Source organism: Bombyx mandarina, chromosome 26 (genome assembly GCF_030267445.1).
Source record: "Bombyx mandarina strain Sakado chromosome 26, ASM3026744v2".
NCBI classification, from domain to species: Eukaryota; Metazoa; Arthropoda; class Insecta; order Lepidoptera; family Bombycidae; genus Bombyx; species Bombyx mandarina.
The window spans coordinates 2,505,816-2,533,304 of NC_143232.1; the positions used below are offsets into that span (position 1 = coordinate 2,505,816).

Sequence of the window (27,489 nt, forward strand, 5' to 3'; positions counted from 1 at the left end):
ATAGTGTAGTAGTATAGTATAGTATATATATATATATATATATATATATATATATGTCGTGGTTAACGACTTTTAGTAATATTACGACTTTGTTTTAACTATTATTTTAAATGATGAAATGTTGTTTTGATAAATATCACAAAATGTAGGGTAGACTCCGTAACGCCACAGTATAAAATGGCGGTACGTGGACAAAGTCGTGGCATTCCGTTTGAGACAGTCATTGAGTCCGTATCGGACGGTCCGTCCGTCTCAGTCAGTGAGTCTCTGGCAATCAGTTAGTCAGTCGGTCTGTCGGTATGTGGAACGGAACTGTCAGTTTACCCTGTCATTGTGAAAGTTGTGTGTGTTGAGTTTCAATAATTATTGTTCGGAAAGTTTTATTGACTAAACTGAGCTCAATCGAATACGAGTGATGACGGAAACTACCGCTTAACCATCCCTGACGCGCTGCGCCGACATATATATTATTTTTTTATTGCTTAGATGGATGGACGAGCTCACAGCCCACCTGATGTTAAGTGGTTACTGGAGCCCATAGACATCTATAACGTAAATGCGCCACCCACCTCGAGATATAAGTTTTAAGGTCTCAGTATAGTTACAACGGCTACCCCACCCTTGGAACCGAAACGCATTACTGCTTCACGGCGGAAATAGGCGGGGTCGTGGTACCTACCCGTGTTGACTCCCAAGAGGTCCTACCACCATTGATTACGCAAATTATAATTTTGCGGGTTTGATTTTTATTACACGATGTTATTCCTTCACCGTGGAAGTCAATCGTGATCATCGTAAATAAAATATTTAAAAATTAAGCACTCAAAAATTACTTACGTAGCTAACAATAGATGGAACATTGGACATGAGGCTAAAGAAAAAAAAATGCAAATTTTAATAAAATAATACAATATATTCTGTACTGATTTACAACAATGGTAATTAAAAAAAGGGCAATTGTGCGTCGGTCGCTTCAGTGAAGGGGTCCGCGTTGGGCCCTAGGACTCGGCAAATGAAATTATTTCCTTATTAGCCAACGACGTGTAACCCTGACTTAATATAATATAGGTACATACTTAAACACATATATATAATAACTGGGAAACTGCTTGTATTTAAAGAACTGTTTTTTTTAAAGTACTATGTAAGTTATCTTAATATTATCTTCGGTTTCCGCGAAACGTGGATATAATTATAGCCGCTCTTATTTTCTCGCGTTTAATCTCCTGATTTTATTATTTTCTTTGTTTCATTGTTTTACCAGTCACGGACGACAGAGGTGTTTATTCGTTGACATTTGAATATTGTGCAATTGCCATTAAATTTCCTATAAAAAAGCATTTTCATTTAAAAAAGCATTTCTTGACATACTATGTTTCCTTTCCCATAAAAAGAACGAACACATCATCTTTTTCATCTTTACGATAAGTTGATTACAGGTATTTGAGAAGCGTCCACCATATCTACTTATATATATATATATGTTACCGGAAATGTATGAAATCAAGGAATTGTATACAAATCCTAGAAAATGTGTACAATTCCGATACTATTTAGGAAATGTATAAAATATTGTTTGAAAAACTATTTAATGCATAGATATCCTAGGAAATGTATAAATTTCCTCGGAATTGTATATAATTCCAATATCGTATTAGGAAATGTATAAAGTAAATGCTTTCTGTAATAAAACACGTTGTTAATAATATTTTTTTAATAAAACACTTATTGAGACAATCGGGTAACAGTCATACCGTAAAATAATAATATTATGTTCATATTATCTTACTAATTAAAACTTCTAAAATCAAATATCTATTAAATTTTAAGGTATCACAAAATCAACTTATATTTATTCTTATAAAATCAAATTTTCATTTGGCAAGTAATCAGTTTGATAATTAAGTAATTATAAATGACAAAGTATAAAACTAAATCTTTATATTATATTACTTTGTCAGTCCATATAGCTATTTATTTTTGCAGGGTAAGCTCGAATGGCATTTGGAAGTACATAATACTTTATTTTTAAAACACAGACATCTTGCTGTAGCACAGTTTTTCTTGCAAAGGCACTTCTTAAATCCCTGGCCGGTTCCAGTAGATTGCAAGTTGGCAACTGACCGTAGTGCAATCTCGGTACTCGGTACATCGTCTGCATCAAGAAGAACTCTTGGACACACATTAATATGAGATCGAGCATATAATTGTTTTAAGATACCGTTCTTGGTACCAATCTGATAGAGTTCATCATCGGTTTTAGTCAAAACTACACCAATAATGTTACTTTCATCACCTCGTCCTCTATCCAACTCCGGAACTGCAATTCGTACTGAAGCGCCAATAGGTACATGGGCCAAATTCTTTTCACTCAATTTCAGCATTTTTTCGGCTTGTTGTTGTAGGTTTTTCTTAGCATTTTGACGATTATCTATCTTTTTTTTAACATATTGGACATAAAACTTTAGATCCAAATCCTTCATCGGGTGATTCTTCAGCAACAGCGCAAATAGCGTGGATTGCACATCCACATTCTCTACATGTATGAGCTCCTGTAGTTTCTTGTGAACAGACGCTGCATTGGGGGGTGCAATTTGGAGGTTGCGTGTTTGTTTCGCGTTGATCTAAAACGACGTTAGAAACTTGGCTTACCTCTGCCTCCGTGTTCACCTTAGAGAGTTCACATGCAGAGACTTTGGGATCTTCCTTTTTGGTAAGGTCCTGTATGATTCTCTCCAAATCTTCTTCATTCTCATTCTTCTCATTTTGCGTGAAATCATTGGGTAACTGTAAACCAACTTTTACTTTACACCCAAAAAGAGCCTCATACTGCGATTGCTTGATACCAGCATGCAAAGCTCTGTTTTTCATCAATTGGACAAATCTCAAGCCCTCACTCCAATGTGAATTATCATTATCTTGCATCCACGTGGTTAGCATATTTTCAATATCCTGATTCGCTCTTTCCACACTCCCCTGACTTTGCGAAAGCCTAGGTTTATACCATGAATAATTCTTAAAGTAGGCCAATATGTTTTTAAATGGTCAATAATTCGGTTTGAAAATTCTCTGCCGTTGTCAGACTGAAGTATTGCAGGAGCACCAAATAGAGTAAATATGTCCAATAAAGTGTGAGCCACTTCCTCAGCTCGTTTTGTTTTAAGTGGTCGTAAAACAACAAATTTTGTTAAATGATCTTGATACACCATTATAAATTTGTTATCACCGTCGGGCTGGGACTGAAAATCTATCAGATCTACTTGGCATCTAGAATTAAACTCTGTGGATATAATAGGCTTCACAACAATGCCTTTTTAATGTTTTTTTGCTTTTGTTGACATGGTTCACAAAGTTATAATAATAATAATAATAATAATTTATTTATTTATTAACCTTGTGTCTCGTGGAGTTTTTTTACAGGAGTATCTTAAAACTAGTAATAACGGTGCTGAATATTCAAGTAAATCAAAATAGTTAAGCGAAACATTATACATATATATTATACATATATATATACACACACACACATATACATATATATACATACACATACACCTATATATAAAAAGAAAAGGAACAGGTGTAATGATTTTTACCATAAGTACGTGTTTAGGGTTACTTAATGCATTTCAGAAAGTCCTCCGAGAAAGAGTAGGACCAATTAAGCAGTTCTTTTATTAACTTTCTTTTAACTTCTTCGTAATTTAGGTTAAGAATTTTGTATTTTTTATTGAGTCTGTTATATAAGTAAGGTTTCATGTAGGAGCTAAAACGGCGAGCAAAAGCCGTCCTAACTGAGGGCGTCGGGATTATAGGAGTGCGTTTTGTAGCAAGAACTTTGATGTTGGTAATTTTAGGAACTTCTCTGTGGTAATCAAGGGCTGCCCTAAGGATAAATATTGTTCTCACGCTAGTTCAAGATACGTTTCAATATCCTTACGTGTTATGTTTTTGTAGTGACTCCATACCTCTTTCATCATGCGATCTCTTCCGCCGTGACCAATTCGAATATGAGCTTCGTGTAATATGTCGAATAACTCGCTACCACATGCGTAGTAAATAATAGTGCTTGTAGTTTCTTTAATAGGAAAAATAAGCTTACTGTTCTGGTCAATGGTAAGCACGTCGTATCGTCGCAATAACCAATAATCACGAGAAGTCTTTCTAGCAGTTGTTTTTGCCGTAGAAACTTCTTTAATTAGCTCTTTATAACGTTCATCTTCAATAAAAGCAGTGTTTTTAGCGTTTGTTAATATTCTTAATGACGCCAAAGTCCTATAAAATCGCTCTTTCATAAGCGCGATGCGTGATTCGGCAGCCATTTTTGAACAATAGCGACGTGCGTGGACACTAACAGCTTACAAGGCACTGCTATTAAGTGTATAATCTATGAGGCACTGCGCGACAGGCGAAGCAATACCCTCCCCTCGTCCCGTTGTCCCCGCGTACCCACCAATATTTTAAAGTTGCCACCATTAAAACGTTTAAGTTTTTTTTTCGTTTCTTAAGTCGAACAGAGATACCTATTTTACGATTTCAGAAATCCATTTTGGTTGTTGACTTAATAAACGTCACTTAGAAACATTTTAAAACTTCTCTAACTATGCACACTCATGTGCAATTCGTATTTTGCACCAATTCTATTATGTTTTTGACACCTTGAGTTCTCAAATTATTTATAGCAACTTAGTAATAGCAACACAGAACATGTCTTTACGGATCCTTCCGATCTACTTACGCTATTATTAGACGCCTTCAGCTAGGGGCAGGCTTAGGGACCTTGATAACCGTGCAACCCAACCCACGCATCAGCCCGCTGAGTTTATCGCCGGATCTTCACAGCGGGTCGCGATTCCGATCCGGTAGTGGACGTATTCGCGAAGCGGCTGCTCTCTAGCTTTTCCTTTGGAGGCGCTCGGGCTGTTAGCAAACCCCACCCCTCCTGGTTGAGCCCGTGCTCGCCCACCTGTCCTAGTGAAACTGAAAAGATCTCCAGGTCACCAGTAATCATTTCTTCATAAAAAATCAACACAGTTTTTATTAATTTCTTTGCGATTTGGCCATAGAACCCTAACAAAACATTATTTCCAACAATTCATGACTGACATCATCAAATATTATAATGATATTCATCAATTCGTAAATTACTGCCTATAAAGCGGAACTAGCTTCGCATTCCTCTAATACAACGTTTTTAGAGGTTTTTAAACGAAATCGTCACAGAGTGACTATTGAATTCCTCGTTTTTGATTTATAAATTCTACTTCGCAAGAAGGTTCCCGAGTGGCATCAGGATGCTCGTCCTCCTCTTGCTCGGCGTGTTGTTGTGTTTATTCGTGTGGTCGATGAGGCTACCGGGAACGGGGATCCCGGAGCTGCCGGGGAAGTTACCGATCATTGGACACGGCTTAATGTTTTTCGGCGACGGCAAACGTAAGTTTCAACTTTTTTCCGTCTCAAGGATAGCAAGCACGGTTCACGCAAGTCGGGTATCTATCTTATCTGCTGGGTTCTACGGACGTTTCTGAAGCATTTTACCTAAACTAATACCTCCCTCCGTGCGTCGTATTCCTCAGTGCTGAGGGTCGTGACCTTTACGGAGCACTTTTGTCAGGACTATGTTCCTCCATTCACTCCTGTACTCCGCGCAGTGGATAGCGACATGGATGCTGGAGTGCCAAGTTTTTTTTTATTTATTGCTAAGACGGGTGGACGAGCTCACAGACGACCCGATGTTAAGTTGTTACTGGAGCCCATAGACATCTACAACCTAAACCCACCTTGAGATATGAGTTCTAAAGTCTCAGTATAGTTACACCGGCTGCCTCACCCTTCAAACCGAAACGCATTCACGGCAGAATAGGCTGGTGGTGGTACCTACCCGTGCGAACTCACAAGAGATCCTACAACCAGTATGTTGTTATGTTTGGTATGGTATGTTAAATTATTTTCCAGACATCCACAAAACATTTAAATGGATAGGAGAAGAAGCCATTAAACTAGGTGGAGTTGTTTCACTGAACTTTGGACCTATAAAGGTTTACGGTAAGTCTCAGAGAAAAACATTTTCGCTTAATTTTACTTCCAAACTTGACATATGTATTTGCTAAAGCATCTGAATGACAGCATCTTCCCATCACCCAACATCAGCGTGAGTCTCAGCCGTCAGGACACTGAGCATTTGAGCGTTCTATCTACTTGACTAACCAAGTAGAGCAATTCTTTTCAAGCATATGTTACCGCCTGAGCCTTCTGATCGAATTCTATTATATCAGCCCACAGACGTCCACTGCTGGACATAGGCCTCCCCCGAGCCTCGCCACAAAGATCGGTCCTGCGTTTTTGGCGGAATATAACATGGGAAAAGTCATTCGATTCGTTGCGGTCGTGGGAGTGACTCTTATTATTCCAGTGGGCTATTTCAGGCAATAAATAACAATATACTTATCCAATATGTTACAATAACAATATATTAATAATTATTATATATTTATATATTCGCCGCTTGAAAGGCAAACGTGACTAAGCGACTATGCGTGAACTTTACAATAGACTAATTTAAAGTTGAAATACCTGAAAACAAAATTTATTTTAACAAAACTAGCTGTAGTAGAATATAGCTAGTAGCTGTAAGATTGAAATGAATTTAATGGACGTAGAAATATATTTTTTTTGCGCCTCGAATATGGTTATTGCCTATCATTTACGTACAAAGCAGTAATTGTCGCTTAGTCACGTTTGCCTTTCAAGCGTCGAATTATGTATAAGTAATATAAACGCACCGGTCCACAATATGGACCTTGGTTACAATTCAAACTCTAATCACATTCAATTACATTCATTATTTATTATACATTCGGGTTATGTAGATACCTTGAAACATTTTTTTCTCTAGCGAATGTCACAAGATTTAAATCAATTAAATCTAAATCTTCAACAAGCCGGCTACACAGATGGCCGCGGTGTATCTGCAAGAAACACCTAAAAATATTCAGAAATAAATTTGTTGACCCTAAGCTGTTGCTGACCCGGATGACAGCGCTGTTGTCGCCGCCAACTGCTTAGCAAAAGGATTCTTCTATGATTTCGGAAACGCCTACGTAGGAAATGCGATACTTTCTGCGAAGCGTAAGTTTTTGTTTAATGAACTTTTCTTTATGATTAAACTAGCTGACCCGGCAGACTTCGTAGTGCCTCAATCGATAAATAGAAGATCTAAACTTTTGTATAATATAAACTTAAAACAAACAAAAAGAATCCAACCGACGGGGGACACATCAAAGAAAAAACAAAATTGTTATTTTTATTTAATTCCGAGCATTTTCATATTTATCTACCTTTTAAACCTTCTCTGGACTTCCACAAATAATTTAAGACCAAAATTAGCCAAATCGGTCCAGCCGTTCTCGAGTTTTCGCGAGACTAACGAACAGCAGTTCATTTTTTTATATATAGAGATTTAACAGAAATACGTGCAATTAGGCCTTCGAATCTTGTAGATATTACCGACTTGAGATACAAGCTTTAAATCTCAACGGGAGTTTCCTTCGACCAGGACCGAGAGCAGGGCAGCCTGCGCTGTCTCGAAGGACACGTAAAGTGAATTTGGCGGTTGAATTTCTATTTCTTGCTCTTTCTTTTGTAGGATATTTTAAAATACTAGTGGTTCCGCAGTAGTCGAAATTCGACTTTAATTAATTGAAATTATAAGTTTGTACACTAATATCATTATTATAATTCTATAATCACAGATTTCGCCAATACTACAATTTAGGTAAATATTAATAAAGACAAACAATATTTAATCTATTCTCAATTTGACCACAGACTATGAGCAATAAGAAAAGTTTGACAATAAACTAATAGTATGCATGACGTGTGTATGTCAAATACATGGTAGTGGGTGTAATGTATTTTTTTATTTGTTTAATGTACTTTTTATCCGTAATTTAAAAAAATATCAACATTCTGCACTCCTTCTCCATATTCTCTACAAGAAGCTGTGCGAAGTTTCATACTCCTCCGTCCGCGCAATTTTCGTAAAAAGGGGTACAAAGTTTTTGCTTCACGTATCAATATATAGATAAGCTCCTCTTTTTAAAAACTGTACGCAACAAACTGTGCTGACAGCTGCTCCGTCACACGAGAAACAAGGATAAACAAAGAAGTACTTTCGTATTTATAACATAATCATTTAATTATTATAAGCAACTAGCCGTATTCGCCCGCTTCGCTGGGCATTTAAATTTAACATTATTATTTATTGTCATTATTCTTAGGGAATCCAACACTCATATCAACATTAGCCTATCCATTAAGTACATGTATTTTATACATGGATACCAAGTTTCAAGTCAAACGGATGCATGGTCCAGTAGTTATAACGGAACTGAACGGAATATCCTGGTGGTAGGATACACGGGTAGGTACCACCACCCTGCCTATTTCTGCCGTGAAGCAGCAATGCGTTTCGGTTTGAAGGGCGGGGCAGCCGTTGTAACTATACTGAGACCTTGGAACTGATATCTCAAGATGGGTGGCGCATTTACGTCGTAGATGTCTATGGGCTCCAGTAACCGGGCTGTGAGCTCGTTCACCCATCTAAGCAATAGAAAAAAATCCGTAAAAACCACTGTAGATTTATGTATTAGTGTAGCTAATGAATTTGTCGCCAGTTCCACTTTGGAAACAACAAAGGAAGGCGTTAAATCCGGCTTTCAAACAACAAATCCTCAACAACTTCATGGATATCTTCAACAACCAGGGAAGGAGACTGATCATGAAGTTCGCGGCGCACGGGCCGGGCTCGTTTGACCACCATCATCCCATTTTGTTAAACAATTTGGAATCCTCACTGCGTAAGTTATTTTGGCTACGGGGAGCCGTCTCAATGTTACTTTGGTATTATTTTTTACCTTGTCATCGTGGCCTAAAGGATAAGACGTCCGGTGCATTTGTATCGAGCGATGCAACGGTGATCGAATCCCGCAGGCGGCTACCAATTTTTCTAATGAAATACGTACTTAACAAATGTTCTCGATTGACTTCCACGGTGAAGGAATAACTTGTGTGATAAAAATCAAACCCGCAAAATTAGAATTTGTGTAATTACTGGTGGTAGGACCTCTTTTCAGTCCGCGCGGATAGGTACCACTACCCTGCCTATTTCAGCCGTGAAGAAGTAATGCGTTTCGGTTTGAAGGGTGGGGCAGCCGTTGTAGCTATACTGAGACTTTAGAACTCACATCTCAAGGTGGGTAGCGGCATTTACGCTGTAGATGTCTATGGGCTCCGGTAACCACTTAATACCAGGTGGGCTGTGAGCTCGTTCACCTATCTATGCAATAAATAAATAAAACCTTACCAATATTTAACATTAACAAACCCCCAGTGATATTCTATTCTAACATAAGAATTTCTGGCTTCAGAAACTCTAGCAGGATACCATATAGATGAAATAGCCGATAAATGTGAGACATATGTTCAAAACGTTGAAGAATTCCTTCACATTATTACTGAAAGATTCTCCAAAATATGGTGGTACAGCGACTATTTATTTAGCTTCTCAGATTTGAAGAAACGACTAGATAAATGTACAAATATCATACACAGCTATAGTCTAAATGTAAGTTTTAACATAGGAACACGCTTAAGAAACTACTAACCTAACTCGCTTATAACAAATATATCTATACCTAGTCTTGCCATAAATACTGAGACAAAGGAAAAAAAAAACTATTGCAAATAACATTTATTACTTTTACAGTGTGTTAGTTCAATACATTAATATAAAACAATTTAAAGTATAAAAAGCTTATTCGAAGTGGTCTCCAATACAGTCCTTTAAACGTTGAGGCCAGTTATCAATAGAAGCACGCACTCTTTCCATGGGAAAAATTTTCACTGTCAATCGTACGGATTGTTTTAGGGACTCCAAATTATCATGGCGTTTAGAGCAAGCCGTACTCTCTAAAACTGACCATAAATCATAATCCAGCGGATTAAGATCGGGACTAGACGACGGTCAGTCTTCAGCTCTGATGAAGTCCGAAACGTTCGTTTCCAACCAAGACTGCGTAGATCGAGTTTTATGACCTGGCGCCGAGTCTTGCTGGAAGGACCATTCTTGATTATTGAACATGGTGTTGTTAAGGGGCTTCACTACTTTCTCAAGAATGGTATCTTGATACACTTGTGCCGATGTTTTGATACCTTTTTCACAAAAGTATGGCTCAGTCACTCCTTCATAGCTAATGCCCCACCAAACCATCACTGAAGTCTGATAGTGCCCACGTTGCACTCTGTCGACTATTTGGGAAGCTTCCTTAGAGCTTTGAGCATAAATACGGTCATTTTGTTTGTTAAAATGTTGCTCAATTGTAAAAAAATTCTTGCGTACCGGTTCAGTAGTTGTTTCGATTTTACCACCCTATTCTCTTTTAAATTATCAGTTAAGAAATGACCAGTACGTCTCTTATAGGCTGCAAGTCCTAAGTCATCTTTTAAAATACGCGACATGGTTCTAGGTGCTATCTTCATGTCCCTAGATAAAATATTTTGCTTTCGGACAGAATTTCTTCGAATTCTTTCCCTTACTGCTTTGACCACCTTTTTCACCTTTTTCGTACGAACACTACGTGGACGGCCAGATCTTTTTCTGTCACAAACAGAGGGGTCTCATTGCACCTATTAGTAGCCCGGTACCCAAACATTTTACTAATACCAAGCGTATGGAGAGTTTTAAAAATTGCATTTGGCTCCATACCTAATTTGCGTAATGCAAGCACCGCGATTCGGTTCTTTTTATCAATCACCTGGAGGTGGACTCCATTTTAATATCGCAAAATATTGTACAATGGATTGGCGCCAAAATGAAAAAACTCAATGAGCAATCATATAAAAATGACAGATTCCAAATTCAAATGTAATATTTTGTTTATTTTTAATTGTAACAGTATTTATGGCCAGACTAAGTATATATAAAAATTAATTGCTGTTCGTTAGTCTCGCTAAAACTCGAGAACGGCTTTTTTTTTGGACCAATTTGGCTAATTTTGGTCTTGAATTATTTGTGGAAGTCCAGAGAAAGTTTAAAAAGGTAGGTAAATATGAAAATGCTCGGAATTATATAAAAAATAACAATTTTGTTTTTCCTTTTATGTGTCGCCCGTCGGACGGATTCCTTTTGTTTGTTTTAAGTTTATTTTATACAAAAGCTTAGGTCTTTTATTTATCGATTGAGGCACTACGAAGTCTGCCGGGTCAGCTAGTAACAAATAAAAATTGTATCGCCTTCATAGGATAACAAGCGTACCAACCCAACCTCTCTCAAAACAATAATTAGTTCGACTTTGAAGGGAAACTTAAATCTTACATCTCTTGGACAGCAGCATTTAGGCAATCTTATCTACAGCCTGAATTGCCGCTGAGTTGTCTTAGCGAATAAAAATGTATTGGTCAAAGATATTTCGAATTCATCATTTTTCCCTTTGGCAGGCAATTAAGAAAAAAAGATTAGAAAAGAAATTGAATTCTACTTCTGAAAAGGATTTCAACTGTAGAACCGGTGAGTAACATACGTAGAGTTCTTGGTTATTCGCATTATTACCTTATTTTTTCAAGCTGTCCACTTTTATTTTCTCTGAAGTAATGATCGATATTCGCTAACTTCTTATAGAGCAGGAGTTTAAAGACACAGTTTATAAGTATTCGAGACAGCTGCAGAGAGACCTTCATTAAGTACTGCTGTCGATGAAGTGACGGGCTTAACCAGTTACGCTGCAGAGATAGGCCGGCTAGTGGCTCCTATCCGTGCCTAATTCACGACAAGGCTCACCCTACGTGGCATAATCATGCATTTTACAAAAACCGTTTTAATTGTTTGTTAGCCTGTGTTATACCAACGATTTTAAAGAATACCTTAATTGAATTTATTTAAAATAATTAATATGAAAACTTATTTAATGAACGAACATAATTTGAAAACCAAATTAAAATGATTCGTTGTTGTTTTGAAACAATTGTAACTAAATTAAGCGAATTAAGTATTTTTTTTATGATTGAATGATTACTGGTGGCCCGGAGGCCTTTCCAGTTTCACCAGGACATGTGGGCGAGCAAAGGCTCAGCCAGGAGGGGTGGGATTTGCTAACAGTTACCCGAGCGCCTCCGAAGGAGACCTAACAACTCAAGAGCAGCTGCTTCGCGAATGAATCTACTACCGGATCGGAATCGTGACCCGCTGAGAAGATCCGGCGAGAAACTCAGCGAGCTGATTCATGGGTTAGGTTGCACAGCGAACTCTTTGTTGAGTTCGACGAGTACGGTTACCGGGGTCCCTAAGCCTACTCCTAGTGTTGGAGCTGAAGGCGTCTAATGCAAAGGTTATTGGATCTGATGTATCCGTAAGGACGTGTCTAGGGCGTCGACGGTGACTGGCTCCTGCGTGATCAGGATTCGGGAAGTAGTCAGCGGCGGCAACGAGAAGGCGATTATCATGACGCATAGCCTTATCGAAGTACCGTTCCGACGCTGACTTCATGTATTTCTGGATAGATTCGAGGCCCAGGTCGTCGTGTAGGTCAACGTTCCTCACGAACCACGGAGCTCCGACGGCTAACCTGCAAAAGCGGGATTGCAGGGATTGTAGGGTGTCTACGTGTGTGCGGGCCGCATGAGCGAACACCACACTCGCGTAAGTCATGACGGGCCTTATGCAATTTTTGTAAACTGCCACCTTGTTCCGAAGGGACATTTTACTCCGCTTACAGATCATGGGGTAGAGTCTACCGAGAATAAGCGCGGCACGGTCACGCGAATTAAGTAAACAAGTTAACTAAACTAGAGGACTCGCAGTAGTCGAAATTCGACTATAATTAATTGGAATTGTAAGTTTGTACACTATTATGATTGTTTTTTATACTTCTACTAGCTAACCCGGCAAACGTTGTGTTGCCTTAAATAAGATTTCTACGGAAATTATAATTTAGAAAAAAAAACCTCATACAACCACATAATACCTCATTATAACAAAAAATTTTTTATCCAAAAAATAAAAAATTAAAATTAATGTTTGGGGTGGACAACCCTTATCACTTAGGGGTATGAAAAATAGATAGTAGCCGATTCTCAGACCTACTGAACATACTATTCATACACAAATAAAACCAAAAAAACATGGCTGAAAAATGTATAGTATTGTATAGCTCTCAAATATATTAAGTGTGTCGGCTCACGTCAGGGATAGCTGGGCGGTAGTTTCCGTCATCACTCGTATTCGATTGAACTCAGTTTAGTCAATAAAACTTTTCAATAATAATTATTGAAACTCAACACACACAACTTTCATAATGACAGGATAAACCGACAGTTTCGTTGCACATACCGACAGACCGACTGACTGACTGACTGCCAGAAACTCACTGACTGAGACGGACGGAATGTCTGTCTGACACGGAATGCCACGACTCTGTCCACGTACCGCCATTTTATACTGTGGCGTTACGGAGTCTACCCTTCATTTTGTGATATTTATCAAAACAACATTTCATCATTTAAAATAATAATCAAAACCACCGTCTTAATATTACTAAAAGTCGTTATCCACGACAACTAAAAGTCGTTATCCACGACACGGCCATTCTGACAAGTCACACGTCCCTGTGTGACGCTCCTGCAAAGAAAACAACCTTTTGCAATATCAAACAGGTTTCGTCTCGGCCAATCCTGATACATTCACGATTGAGGATTGGGATTCCTTTCATTACAAACCATAACGTTAGCTCTCAACAAGATCTTTAACAGACTATGTTAACCTGTGTGAGTAGATAACTTAAGTACCTAATTATTAGTGATACACTATACAACTGAAAAATTTCATTAATGCTCAATAAGCATTAGAAACCCGAGTTATTACAAAACAACTCAATCTGAGCAGTATTTCATCAATATTCTGTATCAACCACAAACTATCGTTACAATTACTTCCATCTAGTGAGAGTAACTCATGCCACCTATATCGAGTGACGATAACCCAATTCAAGTGCCACCTCCATCGAGTAGCTCTTGACTACTTATTGCCTCCATCCGGCAAATAAGTGGGACCTCCATCCGGTACCCAACTTCAACACAAAACACTAATGCCTCCATCCGGCACGCAAGTGGAACTTCCATCCAGTACCCACTTCAACCATAAAACATATCGCAATGCCTCCATCCGGCAATAAAACGAACACATCACCTAAATCGAGCGATGTGTTCAATTACCAGTCATAAATGACACCGAATACTGTTCTTTACTAATCACCCAAAATAGGACAACAAAATCCTTAATTTAATCAGTCAGTTGTATCGTGGTCATTTGATCCTACATCTTCTACATCACTAGTGTCAACAAAATCGTATAGAACGCTCCTGGCCTGGCTGCCGGCGCAGCTAGTGACATTGCCACCCACATTATCATTAAAACAAATGATAAAACCAATACACATCACTTCACAATATAGAGTCAAGGTCATTACTAGACCAACACAACAATAGTCTCCATTGAGACCCAGGTCTCCGCTGTACCAATCGATGGAGATACTCTCACCTCACTGATCAGTCTCGTCAGTAGCAATGCTTAGAGGCAACCTTATGTAATCATAGGTTCTATTACCAGTTAAAGCCATCTATCTTCATTTTAACGAGCATCCTTATGTAATCATAGGTTCTATTACCAGTTAAAGCAACTTTCCAATGTTCTGGTCTCGTCAAAGTTAATCACTTACTTTCAGTATAATTTTAAGTAAAAACCTTTAAGGATATGGCACGCGAACTATTAAGAATTCGAAGGGGCTCGCCTCTGTTATTCTTATGGTAGAACAATTTTAAAAAGATGTACGGCTTCTAGCACTTCTTGTCAAGAACAATTCCATGAGCTCATCGCGAGCTTGGTCATCAATAACGCAAGTGTGGGCTTCGAATAAGGACACACTAGATTTAAGTGCTTATTTCGTTGAATGCTCAATCTCACTGAACCGATTAAAACAACTATCGGGTAGTACATGATATAAAAATGAGTAAGCAATAAACCATCGCAAAGGATTTGTTCCGTAAAGTTTTGGTCAAAACAACAGACTCTTTATGAGAACCTTCGCATAAAATTCCTGAATTATGAAGCTACTACTAATAGATTTCTCGACAAGAGAACATTCGGCACCAGAATCCAAATAAAAATAATACGACTCACCAGATTGTTCTTATTTACCAAAAATACCGATATTACGCAGCTACCGGCACGTCGCTCCGCTCGGCCGGTGAATAGTTGACCCATCGAACGCCGACAGACGGCGCTTGCGTTCCATATCTCTTATTGGCTGCAGCAATCACGTGTTGATTGCGACTCAGCCTTCCTGACTGTACACGTCGTCGTGTGATGGTTAACCTACAATCAAAAACATCCACGAGAACACTTGTTCCGCTCGATCACTCCTGACTACACTTTACCACTTATCGGAAAATTTAAAGTCATCAAAGATTTAAACTGTTTTAATACCATTTTCACCAAATCAAACAATAGGGTATACAAAGTTCACTATTCAGCAGCCAGATCCACGTACCACAGTTGTTCATCAAACTTCAAATTTACTCTGTACAAATCAGGCATAGCTTACAGGAACTCAGATCAAAGAAAACTTCCGAGTAAAAATATCTAACGCCACGGCTCTCCAGCCGACCAGCAATCGCAATTGCCCTCATGATGCGCATCCACAGCGTGGATCGCCCGTGTGCATCACCCGCTGACTACACACGATGGTCTTTACAGACCCCGACCTCCGCCAGAGCCAAACGCGCACCGCGCACCCACGGACTACTTGAGTTGCCTCAAGAGACACCGATTTCTACCGGGCTACGACTGCGTAATAGCTACTGGTACGGTCGAACACAATACGGCCGATAGACTATCCTTACTCGAGTTTTCACCACAATTTAAGCTTGCTCTTCATCATCATCATTTACATCAACCTCGACTGGTACCTGGACCTGCTGGCATTTTTCTTAGCCTATCGTGTGGGTTTTTGTAAGTACGTTTTGAATTTAAAGCTTTCAATGTGTAACGGTCACCATCCAATACTTCAACAACTTTAAACGGCCCTTTAAGCTTCGGATCTAATTTCGTTTGATTACGCTCTTCGTTTTAATGTGTGGACGAGCTCACAGCCCACCTCGTGTTAAGTGATTACTGGAACCCATAGACATCCACAGCGTAAACGCACCACACACCTTGAGATAGAAGTTCTAAGGTCTCAGTATAGTTACAACCGCTGCCCCACCCTTCAAACCGAAATACACCACTGCTTCACGGCAGAAATAGGCAGGGTGATGGTACCCGTGCGGTCGATGGCACTATACGGAGCACCCGTCTGGTGCCACGTCCTTACCCACGAGAACGTCGCCGCGCTGCGACGCCGGCAGCGCGCGATCGCGGTCAGATTAATTCAAGGATACCTCACAGTCTCCTACGAGGCGGTGCGCCCTAGCGCAAGTGCGGCCGGAGCGCGGAGGCTCCAACCTCGGCAGTCCGGGCTGGAGGCGTGGTCTCGTCGTTTGGCGGACCCGTCGGCCGGCCTCCGTACCGTCGAGGCGATCTGCCCGGTTCTCGCGGACTGGGTGGGCCGCGACCGCGGAAGTCTCACCTCCGGCTACCTGTACAGACTCACAAGACATCTTACCACCAGCCACCACGCAAACTACAATTTTGCGGGTTCCACCTCTACTACACGATGTTACTCCCATACTGCGGAAGTCAACCGCGAACACTTGTCAAGCACGCACAAGCACGCACTTCACCGGAAAAACTTGCATCCGCCAGCGGAACCCGAACACCGCCGCATCGCCAGACACGAACGCACCGGACGTCTTATCTTACAGATCACGACGACTTCAGATATGTCAATTTTTCTTCCCCACGGAAACTTGCTTGCTTTCTTGTTTGCTTGCTTGCTTGCTGGAGCCCGAAGTCATCGAACGTGTAGTGTCATTGGTATTGAATCTAGTAGATTCTAAAGTTTCAGCGACAATTCACAGTCTCATGTCCTGGTTTACTGCACTAGTGCCATGTAACTCTAGCAGTAGTCATTGGCTTAAAAACGATTCGTGTCGGAACTACCCACTCGTCATGACAGATCCATTATTGCGATCGAAATTTCACTTGAGACTTGCACTTGCCTTAATTTCTTGCAATAGATTGTTGCGTGTCGTATTTCCGCTAGTAAATGCCATGTGATAAGTCGAGAGTCAACTGGGCAACATGAGCCAGAACGTAAGATGTGACGATTTCTTCGTGGCTCAGATCTTCCATCGAGGCAGCAGACGTTATGACACGACTTGCGTATGCTGCATTCACGCTTTTGTGGCTTACCATTGCTTAAATTAACGTCACGCCAGTGAGAGTAGAGTCCTGATCTCACTTCTGATGTCGGCTCACGTCAGGGATGGCTGGGCGGTAGTTTCCGTCATCACTCGTATTCGATTGAACTCAGTTTAGTCAATAAAACTTTTCAATCAACACACAACTTTCACAATGACAGGATAAACCGACAGTTTCGTTGCACATACCGACAGACCGACTGACTGACTGACTGACTGACTGCCAGAAACTCACTGACTGAGACGGACGGAATGACTGTCTGACACGGAATGCCACGACTCTGTCCACGTACCGCCATTTTATACTGTGGCGTTACGGAGTCTACCCTTCATTTTGTGATATTTATCAAAACAACATTTCATCATTTAAAATAATAATCAAAACCACCGTCTTAATATTACTAAAAGTCGTTATCCACGACAACTAAAAGTCGTCATCCACGACAAGTGTATAATCTATGATGTATAGTGAGTAAGTAAGACAGGAGACCGGCTTCGTCCTCATCCTTATTACGTGATGTTTGCTGGATGAGTGGTGACATCTGGCGGGGATAACTGATCGATTGATAGTTGATCAGTAGTCGACCGGCGAGGCCGGGAGATCAAATTGAATTTAAAAAAAATCATAATTTAAGGAACTTGTTCCCGCCGCGGCACCAGACGAGCCGCAGGGCGGGACAGACGAGGGAGCGATGGACGTAGCCCCGTAATGGGTTGCGTCCACCGCTTCCTCCAGTGCAATTTGAACCACTCCGCCAGGGCACAGGATCTCCTCGTCCACACCATGGCGGAGTGGTCAATCGACGTCGCTGTCGCTGCGGAGCCGTACTTCGTCCCCACCGACCAGGACTGCTGGATCGGGGACGTCGACGGCTCCGTGGCCATCGTACTGAGACAGTCCGCGGCGTTACCCCCCTTGGATATGGTGGCCAGGGGACCCGGGTACGTCGCGGCTAGGATCGACGGGACCGTCGTGATCGGGGCGTACTTTTCTCCGAACAGGAGCCTCGCCGAGTTCGAGCGGTTTCTGGGCGGGCTCGAGGCGCTTTTGCACCGCCTCGGGTCCCGCCCTGTCATCGTCGCGGGGGACCTCAATGCCAAGTGTACGGCTTGGGGCTCCCCCCGCACGGATTCGCGAGGCGAGGCCCTTTCGGAGTGGGCGATCGTGACCGGCCTCTGTCTTCTAAACAGAGGTACGGTCGCGACTTGCGTGCGGTGGAACGGGGAATCTCACGTGGACGATACGTTCGCGTCCCCGTCCGCCGTGCGCCGCACCCGCGGCTGGCGCGTACTCGAGGGGGCGGAGACGCTCTCGGACCACAGATACGTCCGATTCGAGCTCTCCGCCTCCTCCTTGTCGTCGTCAGCCGCGGGCGCCCGCGGCGAGGAGGAGCTCCCGCAAGGTGCGCCCCGTTCGTTCCCCAGGTGGGCCTTGAAACGGATGAACAAGGAGTTGCTGATGGAGGCGGCCGCTGTTGCTGCGTGGGCGCCAAAACCCGCGCGGCTCGCGGACGTGGATGCGGAGGTCGACTGGTTCCGGGGCACCATGGCAAACATTTGCGATGCCGCCATGCCCCGGGTCGGCCCCCGAGCACCACGTGGGGGTGCGTTCTGGTGGTCGCCCGAGATCGCAAGACTCCGAGAGGAGTGCGTGAGGGCGCGCCGCCGGAGTGCACGCCACCGCCGCCGCCGTCGTCGCGACGCTGCGTTCGCGGAGACGGCGGCCCAGCTGCACGCTGACTGTCGTCAAAAGCAGACGGCGCTGCAGCTGGCCATCGGCGAGGCCAAGAAGCAGAGCATGAAGACTCTCCTGGAGTCGCTCGACGAAGATCCCTGGGGGCGCCCATACAAGATGGTTCGCAGGAAACTGCAACCGTGGGCGCTCCCGGTGACCGAGCGGCTCCAGCCTCGGCAGCTGCGGGAAATTGTTGCGGCACTCTTCCCGCCGGCAGCGGGGGGGGACTTTGAGCCCCCCCAGATGGACGCCACGTGGGGCACGCCACCGCGTCGCCCCAGCGTTCCCGCTGCCGAGGAGCCCCCTCCCCCTATCACGGGGGCGGAGATCCATGCGGCCGTGTCCAAAATGAGAGCGAAGGACGCGGCCCCCGGCCCTGACGGCGTTCACGGCCGGGTCTGGAGCTTGGCCTTCGAGGCCCTAGGGGACCGGCTCGGGGGGCTTTTCGAAGCGTGCCTCGAGTCGGGACGGTTCCCGTCGAAATGGAAGACGGGCAGACTGGTCCTTCTGCGGAAGGACGGGCGCCCCGCGGACTCACCCGCGGGCTATCGCCCCATCGTGTTGCTGGACGAAGCGGGCAAGATGCTCGAGAGGATCGTCGCGGCCCGTATCGTCCGGCACCTGGCCGAGACGGGTCCCGATCTTTCGGCGGAGCAGTACGGCTTCAGAGAGGGCCGCTCGACTATCGACGCAATTCTGCGCGTGCGGGCCCTCTCCGATGAAGCCGTATCCCGGGGCGGGGTGGCGATGGCGTTATCCTTAGATGTAAGGAACGCCTTCAACACCCTGCCCTGGTCGGTGATCGCGGGGGCGCTGGAGTATCACGGCGTCCCCGCATACCTCCGCCGACTGATCGGCTCCTACCTCGAGGGCAGGTCGATCCAGTGCATCGGACACGGTGGGGCGATGTACCGCTTCCCCGTCGAGCGCGGTGTTCCGCAGGGGTCTGTCCTGGGCCCCCTGCTGTGGAACATCGGCTACGACTGGGTCCTGCGGGGCGTCGTACGGGGTCCCCTCCCCGGGCTGAGCGTAATCTGTTACGCTGACGACACGTTGGTCGTGGCTCCGGGGAGGGACTACCGGGAGTCTGCCCGTCTGGCGTGCGCAGGCGTGGCACACGTCGTCACCAGGATCCGACGGTTGGGGCTCGAGGTGGCGCTCGACAAAACCCAGGCCCTGCTCTTTCACGGGCCGGGACGAGCGCCGCCTCTGGGTGCCCACCTCGTGATCGGAGGCGTCCGCGTCGGGGTCGGGGTGACCGGTCTTCGGTACCTCGGCCTCGAACTGGACGGTCGGTGGAGCTTCCGCGCTCACTTCGAAAAATTGGGCCCTCGGCTGATGGCGACAGCCGGCTCTCTGAGCCGGCTTCTTCCAAACGTCGGGGGTCCCGATCAGGTGGCGCGCCGCCTCTACATGGGGGTGGTGCGGTCGATGGCACTATACGGCGCGCCCGTATGGTGCCACGCCCTGACCCGCGAGAACGTCGCGGCGCTGCGACGTCCGCAGCGCGCGATCGCGGTCAGGGCGATTCGAGGATACCGCACCGTCTCCTTCGAGGCGGCGTGCTTGCTCGCCGGGGCGCCACCCTGGGACCTGGAGGCGGAGGCGCTCGCTGCCGATTACCGGTGGCGTAGCGACCTCCGCTCTAGGGGGGAAGGGCGCCCCAGCGAAGATGTAGTTCGAGCGCGGAGGCTCCACTCTCGGCGGTCCGTGCTGGAGGCATGGTCTCGCCGCTTGGCGGACCCGTCGGCCGGCCTCCGTACCGTCGAGGCGGTCCGCCCGGTTCTCGCGGACTGGGTGGGCCGCGACCGCGGATGCCTCACCTTCCGGCTAACGCAGATGCTTACCGGCCATGGTTGTTTCGGCCGGTACTTGCACAAGATAGCCGGAAGGGAACCGACGGCGCAGTGCCACCACTGCGCGGACCGCGACGAGGAAGACACAGCGGAACATACATTGGCGCGTTGCTCTGGATTCGACGAGCAACGCGCCGCCCTCGTCGCGGTCATAGGAGAGGACCTCTCGCTGCCGCGCGTCGTGGCTACAATGCTCGGCAGCGACGCGTCCTGGAAGGCGATGCTCGACTTCTGCGAGTCCACCATCTCGCAGAAGGAGGCGGCGGAGCGAGAGAGGGAGAGCTCTTCCCTTTCCGCACCGATCCGTCGCCGTCGAGCCGGGGGCCGGAGGCGGGAATACGCCCGTACATCCCGGCCCCTGTAGGTAGCGGCCTCCCCCCGGTGAAGGTCAAGGGGCGACCTGAGGGGTGAGGCCGCGCGGCGCGCTACCAGCACTCTAGCGCGCTGCCGTGGAGTGAATAGAGCGACCGGTCGACGGTGTATCGCGTCCCGACCCGGCAGGCTGGTTCTGGTCCAGCGGGGTATTCCGGGACACCAGCGGCACCGTCTGGGCGGCCCGACGGGCTGCCGTACCGAGACGGCCGACGTTTCAGAGCCTTCGATTCGCCTCGAAGGCTCCGTCGGCTGGGCGTCCTTGGGGTGAGCCGCGCCGTCTGGTTGTAGTGTTGACCGCGGTAGCCCCCCTACCTCATCCGGGTTCTGACCTCGGAGGGGATCGGACGTCGGGTGTAAGAGTGCAGGGGAGTCGTTTAGTGGGTGGGCTCTAAAATCCTTGGGCCCGCGGTCTGCTCACAACACCATGCAGATCGTTGAGTCTCACATACCCCGCGCGCCCCTTTTGCGCGGGGACCTCGTAGGAGGTTCGGCCCTCTACCCGAAAAAAAAAAAAAAAGTGTGTGTGTCCGCTCCGACGCACGACTGGAGTTTACTGGATATAAAAAATTAAACGAAACAATACGAGAAATAGTTCTATATTACGACAACACGATACACTACAGATTATTAACAAATTAACGAGACACAAAACAAACGACTAACAAATATATGAAAATACAATAATGAGAGAAACGCGCGATCAGAACGAGGCTTTGTGGCGGACTGCCGGCGCATGTACTAGCATGTCACACGAAATGCGCATAACGCATTTCGTGTGACATGCTAGTACGATTTTGGTCCCCATAATTTTCATACCCCGGGCCTATATATGTAAATCGATTCTAAAGGAGTAAACTCCAAAAAAAAAAAAGGAACTTGAAATTATAAACTCTGAATAAGAATTTATCGTACTACAATTATAATATTTGATTGCCATCTTGCAACCTTATTGCGGATCTGTGCATAAAAAAAAAAATGGGATGGAAAAATAGGGGTTGATCGTATAAGAGTGAAAATTGAGAGTTATTTGATTTTTTTAATTTTAATTCATGACAAAATAAAAATGAAAATCTTGACGTGACGTCATCCATGTAGTATCATGACGAAGACTAGCAGCGGCTAAGGGCCACTCTTTTTCGTAGTCAGAGGCTAATTGATGCAGAGAAGGTATTGCCAGATAAGGGGAACTCGTAACCCCGTAAGTTACCGTTTTTAGCTCGTACTCAATTACAGGATCAGAAGGAGAATCGCGCCAAAATATATGCTGCCATTTTCGGTCTTCTGGCCTGAGTTCAATGTTTCGATACATCTCACTGATGTCGGCAGTAAAAACAACAGCATGCAACCGAAATTTTGTGAGTATATCACCTTTGTCATTTTGAAGTTTTGGGCCGGTATATACAAGATCGTTGAGAGACTTGCCATTGGTAGTTTTCGCGCTAGCATCAAATATGTCGGCGTTAAGCCAGGATTTACACACATCAGCGGCACCGCCCGGGCGGCCTGGTAGGGCCGCCGTACCGCGGAGACTGACGTCGTTGGTCGTCGACTATCGCCTCGACGACCCGTCGGTCGGGCGTCCTCGGGGTGGCGCCGCGTGTCTGGTTGTAGTGTTGACCGCGGGAACCCCCCTACTCTGAACGGGTTCTGACCCCGGACGGAGATCGGACGTCGGGTGTAAGAGTGCAGGGGAGTCGTTTAGTGGGTGGGCCCTAAAATCCTTGGGCCCGCGATCTGCTCTCAACACCTGCAGATCGTTGAGTCTCACATACCCCGCGCGCCCCCTAGGCGCGGGGACCTCGTAGGAGGTTCGGCCCCCGGCCCGAAAAAAAAAAAAAAAAAAAAAAAAAAAAAGGATTTACACACATAACTTCTTTTACAATGAAAATACAATACAATTCTATAAAACTTTAACATTACTTGTTTACAACAAAAAGCCACGCCTGAGTTATTCAGTGGTTTTTACACAATTAGCCATTTTGTGTTGGTTATAGCAACTACAACTTCTTTTATACAAACAAATGTAATTACTGCGAAACAATTCACAAAACATAGCTTAATATTCAAAATACATATTTTAGTGATTTTACATGACTCACATTTAATTTATTTTACATGAATTACTTTTAAGTAATATTATCTAACATTGTTATTATCCAGCTTAATAATAGATGGCGCCAACAACATCATTGCATAACAATTACAATACTTAATTAAATTATTAGTACTGTTAATTATAATATAAATTATTATTAATATTTATGCTTTATTCATATTTAATCATTTATACAGTCATTTGTGTTTTTAAACAATAATATAAACATTAAACATATTCTGAACATTTTCACATCAAAACAGTGTCTGCTAATTATTAAATATGGTAGAATAACAGTTTTGTTGCTAATAATAAATAAATATTAACATAGAATAAACTATTATTATGTTAATTATTGCCAACAGTGGCGTTTGCGCCCATAAATACAACCTTTGGTCGTCTTAGGTTGTGATATAAACGTCTTTGCAAACGCAAAAGGGCACAACGAAAGTTTTTATTTAAGACGAACACAAAATATACAAAGAAGGAGAAAGTACACAAGAAATAGATAGTCCAAGCAACACAAGCAGTACACGAAACAAAAAGCAAAAATTATAAAAGGCGTAGAACAGAAAAGATAATACGGGATGCGCGCTCGCAAGTCAGATTTCGACTGGTGGCGGTGGATCGGTAAAAATGCGACCGATGTACTAGCGAAATATATCGCCGCCGCTATACTGCAGTTATCGCCTGACTTTGCTTGTGAATTTTATTTTGTTTAGTGTAAATAATGTTTTGTATGATTGTGTGATAAATGAATGTGTTGATATAAAATAAAATATGTATGTGTTGTTGTGTAGTGTAATTATAATAAAATATTATAAAATAAATAAATACATGTGAGTCACCCACATCACTCCCCTCCGGAGACCGTGCCTACGGGCGATAGTAATCAGGAAAGTGTACTCTCCTCCCTGATCGTGTTGTCCTTACTGGAAGGTGTTGGTGTGGTGGAGTGGGTGGTGTATCTGGTGGAGATGTGTGGTGTAAGGTCGTATCGGTGTCATTGCACAGTATATATGCCGGCTTAAGGCGATCTATACTCACCGTCACAACTTTGTTTTTGACCAGAATTGAAAAATATTTATCGCCTCTTTTAAGTACTTCATGTGGTCCTGTATAGGTAGGTTGAAGTGAGCCACGTAACAAGTCTTCTCGGAGGAATACTTGACTACAAGTGGCGAGGTCTTTAAAAACGAATGTTTTTTTGTGTCGAATGGTGTTGAGGAGGGACTGGGCGTATCTTCTCTGCAAAGGACCTCATACGAGCCAAGAAGTCGGTGACGTCGGTAGTGTGATGAGTGGCATTGTGTTTAACTAACTAAGTTTAGTCGTTGTACTTTCCGGGCGTATGACACAATGATGAGGAATTATATACTGCCCGATTTTATTCGAGTCCGTGCTACGCTCCATATGCCCTAACAACTTGTATTCGCGCATAAAGGCGGTGTACTCTTTTTTCAACTCTAAGTTTCGATCAAGGCGTCGTTCTAGGTTAACGAGCCGAGAGAAAGGTTGGTTGAAAGAATCGCCTAGTTGACTAATAGGTTGTTTGAGAAGCATAGGTACAACATATCTGCCGTCGGGATTACGATACGTTAGATTTGAGTACATTTGTTCACATTTAATATCTTCAGGGTTTAAGATAACCTGGCTTGGAGGTTCTTCGATCTCCCAGAATCGCTTGCGTCCCTCGTCTAGAGAACGTGTGGATGCTAAGAGAGAAGATATTGTTGGCGGAGGTAAATGGTTTGTATCAAGTTTGCCGGTGATGACCCAACCAAATACGCTGTATAAAGCTACCGGTAGATCATGACCGGGCTGAACGCGTTGACCGTCATAAATACTATGGAACAGTTCTGCGCCGAGTAGTAAATCTACATTTGATGGTTTATCAAAATGCTCATCTGCGAGGACCAAATGTTTAAAAGATTCACGAAGATTACTAGGTAAGTTTGTAGCAGCCATTTTACTCGTTATAGTATTGACTACGATAGGTTTAATGTTGAAATGAGGATTTTCTGAAGTACGAGAAAGTGCAGTGCAAGAAAGAACTCCAGTCACGTGATGTACAGCATTTTGACCTAGACCAACTACGGCTAATGGACAGCGACGTAATGGTAAGCCCATACGTCGACAACATGACTTGGTAATGAAACAATTTTTAGCACCACTATCAATCAAAGCACGTACAAGAAATGATTGATTAGTACTGCGAGGATGACGAACGCGAACTACACAAGTACCCAAAAGAACCACCGAGCCACTGTAGCCCACATAGGCATTAGTGGAGGCTGCAGTGCTAGACTCGAAGGTAGGATTACGTGTGATATCGTCCGGGCGTACGGCAACTGGGAACGTACCACTCACAGCTGTATTTACCTCATGGAGAAGCGTATGATGTCGTTGTCCACAAGTAAAACAATTTAATTTTGAATAACACTTGTTAATGTTATGATTTGGGCGTAAACAGTTTTTACATAAAGATTTTGATGTCACTAAATGAAGCCGGTCTTGTATGCCTAAAACTTTAAATTTAGAACACATATAGATTATGTTGTTGTTCACAACAGCTACACGGTGCGCCGGTGTTAACACTTGAAGATATATTTGAATTAACGGGCAATGATGTTGATTTCAAATAAGTTTTTTTAGAAAAACATTCATTGCGAGGTGCACTTTTATAATTTGTGAGTTGTTTATTAGTTTGTTGTATACGTACAACAGATGACGAGCTTGGTTCACTAACCTCTAATATCTTAACATAGTTTTGTAAAAAACTTAGTAAGTCGTTTATAGTAGGTAGGTTTTTTGACTTTTCCTGTAACTGTGATTCAAATATTTTACGAGTGTCACTGTCTAAAGTACGGGACGCCAAATAGAATAATATAAATTCACCAAGATTGGGAATGTTTACTGCCTTGAGGGCATTGACACTTTCGTATAATAAATTATTATTTAATGTCAATAAATCATTAATGTTAGAACTTTTCAATTGCTGAAATTGTACAATTTTGTCTAAATAAGATGTAGCTAATAATCTTTTATTTTCAAATCGACCCACTAGTGCGTCGAAAACTATTTTATAATTATCAGATGTAACAGGTACCCCTTTGGCAATCGATGAGGCGGCACCCGATATTAAATAATGAAATTTCTCAATTGCTGTAATATTCTCATTCTCGTGCACAAGCGACGCAAATGTATCATAAAAAGTCCGCCATTGCTCAATTCTACCATCAAACTTGATTAAATTAATTTTTGGTAAACATACTTGCTGACCAAACGGCCGCGGCGGGTGCGCCGGCGTTGCCGGGGTCGGCGTTACACGCTTCCGATATCGCGTAATACATGTCGTCAAATGCCTTAACAACTTGCATATCGATTTTGTCTTTAGGATTAATTTCAAGTTTTAACGCATTTATTTGATTAGTTAGGTCTAAATATTCCTGCCGTAAAACATCCATACGTTTGTATCGAACATTGAATTGAGATAATTTTGACGAATCTGATGGAATTTGTTGTGATAAGTTATAAAGTATTTGTATGTCCTTAAAAACATATTCACGTTGACTTGTTAGCAGTTTTAATTTGAGTTCTGACATTATAGAATACGTAAATTATAGTATCAATACAAACATAATTAGAATTTGAATAAAAAAATTACGTTGCAAATGAATGCTATTTTTACAACCGAGAAATTTATTGAACTACCTACGTCACTTGAGATTTTTTAAGAATATATTATTATTTTATGCTTTAAATAGTAAAATAATATTACAAAATAATAGTTATATTGTTATTAAGATAAATTAAAGCGAAATGAAATGTATAACTAGAGTTTTCTAACGAATATGCCCCTAGTTACCATAGGTTATTCGCACTCGAAACGGACCACTAAATATGTTTTGAATTTAGATGTTTTTGGGACTGAGAAAAAGATAAGATTTAGGACTCACTCTGTATTTCGTTGATGCACTATTAAATTTTCTCACTGGCGAGAGTTATATGTGCTGATT

General features: G+C 43.2%; 2 protein-coding genes across 2 annotated transcripts in view; one reads left to right on the plus strand and one right to left on the minus strand.

Moving 5' to 3' along the window:
* Positions 1-2,438: 2,438 nt before the first annotated feature.
* Positions 2,439-4,322, minus strand: LOC114250875 (SCAN domain-containing protein 3-like). Its single transcript, XM_089738747.1, is given in 3 exon segments — positions 2,439-3,040; positions 3,043-3,310; positions 4,103-4,322. Coding segments are annotated over 3 exon segments (1,086 nt in total). The 3' UTR covers positions 2,439-2,442.
* Positions 4,323-5,215: 893 nt separating this feature from the next.
* Positions 5,216-27,489, plus strand: part of LOC149499767 (cytochrome P450 4V2-like) — a 31,362-nt gene continuing 9,088 nt past the window's right edge. The window contains exons 1-6 of the mRNA XM_089738787.1: positions 5,216-5,433; positions 5,956-6,045; positions 7,018-7,128; positions 8,676-8,858; positions 9,429-9,625; positions 11,497-11,566. Of these exons, the coding sequence (XP_089594913.1) occupies positions 5,295-5,433; positions 5,956-6,045; positions 7,018-7,128; positions 8,676-8,858; positions 9,429-9,625; positions 11,497-11,566 (790 nt within the window). The 5' untranslated portion in view covers positions 5,216-5,294. The remainder of the gene's footprint in view (positions 5,434-5,955; positions 6,046-7,017; positions 7,129-8,675; positions 8,859-9,428; positions 9,626-11,496; positions 11,567-27,489) is intronic.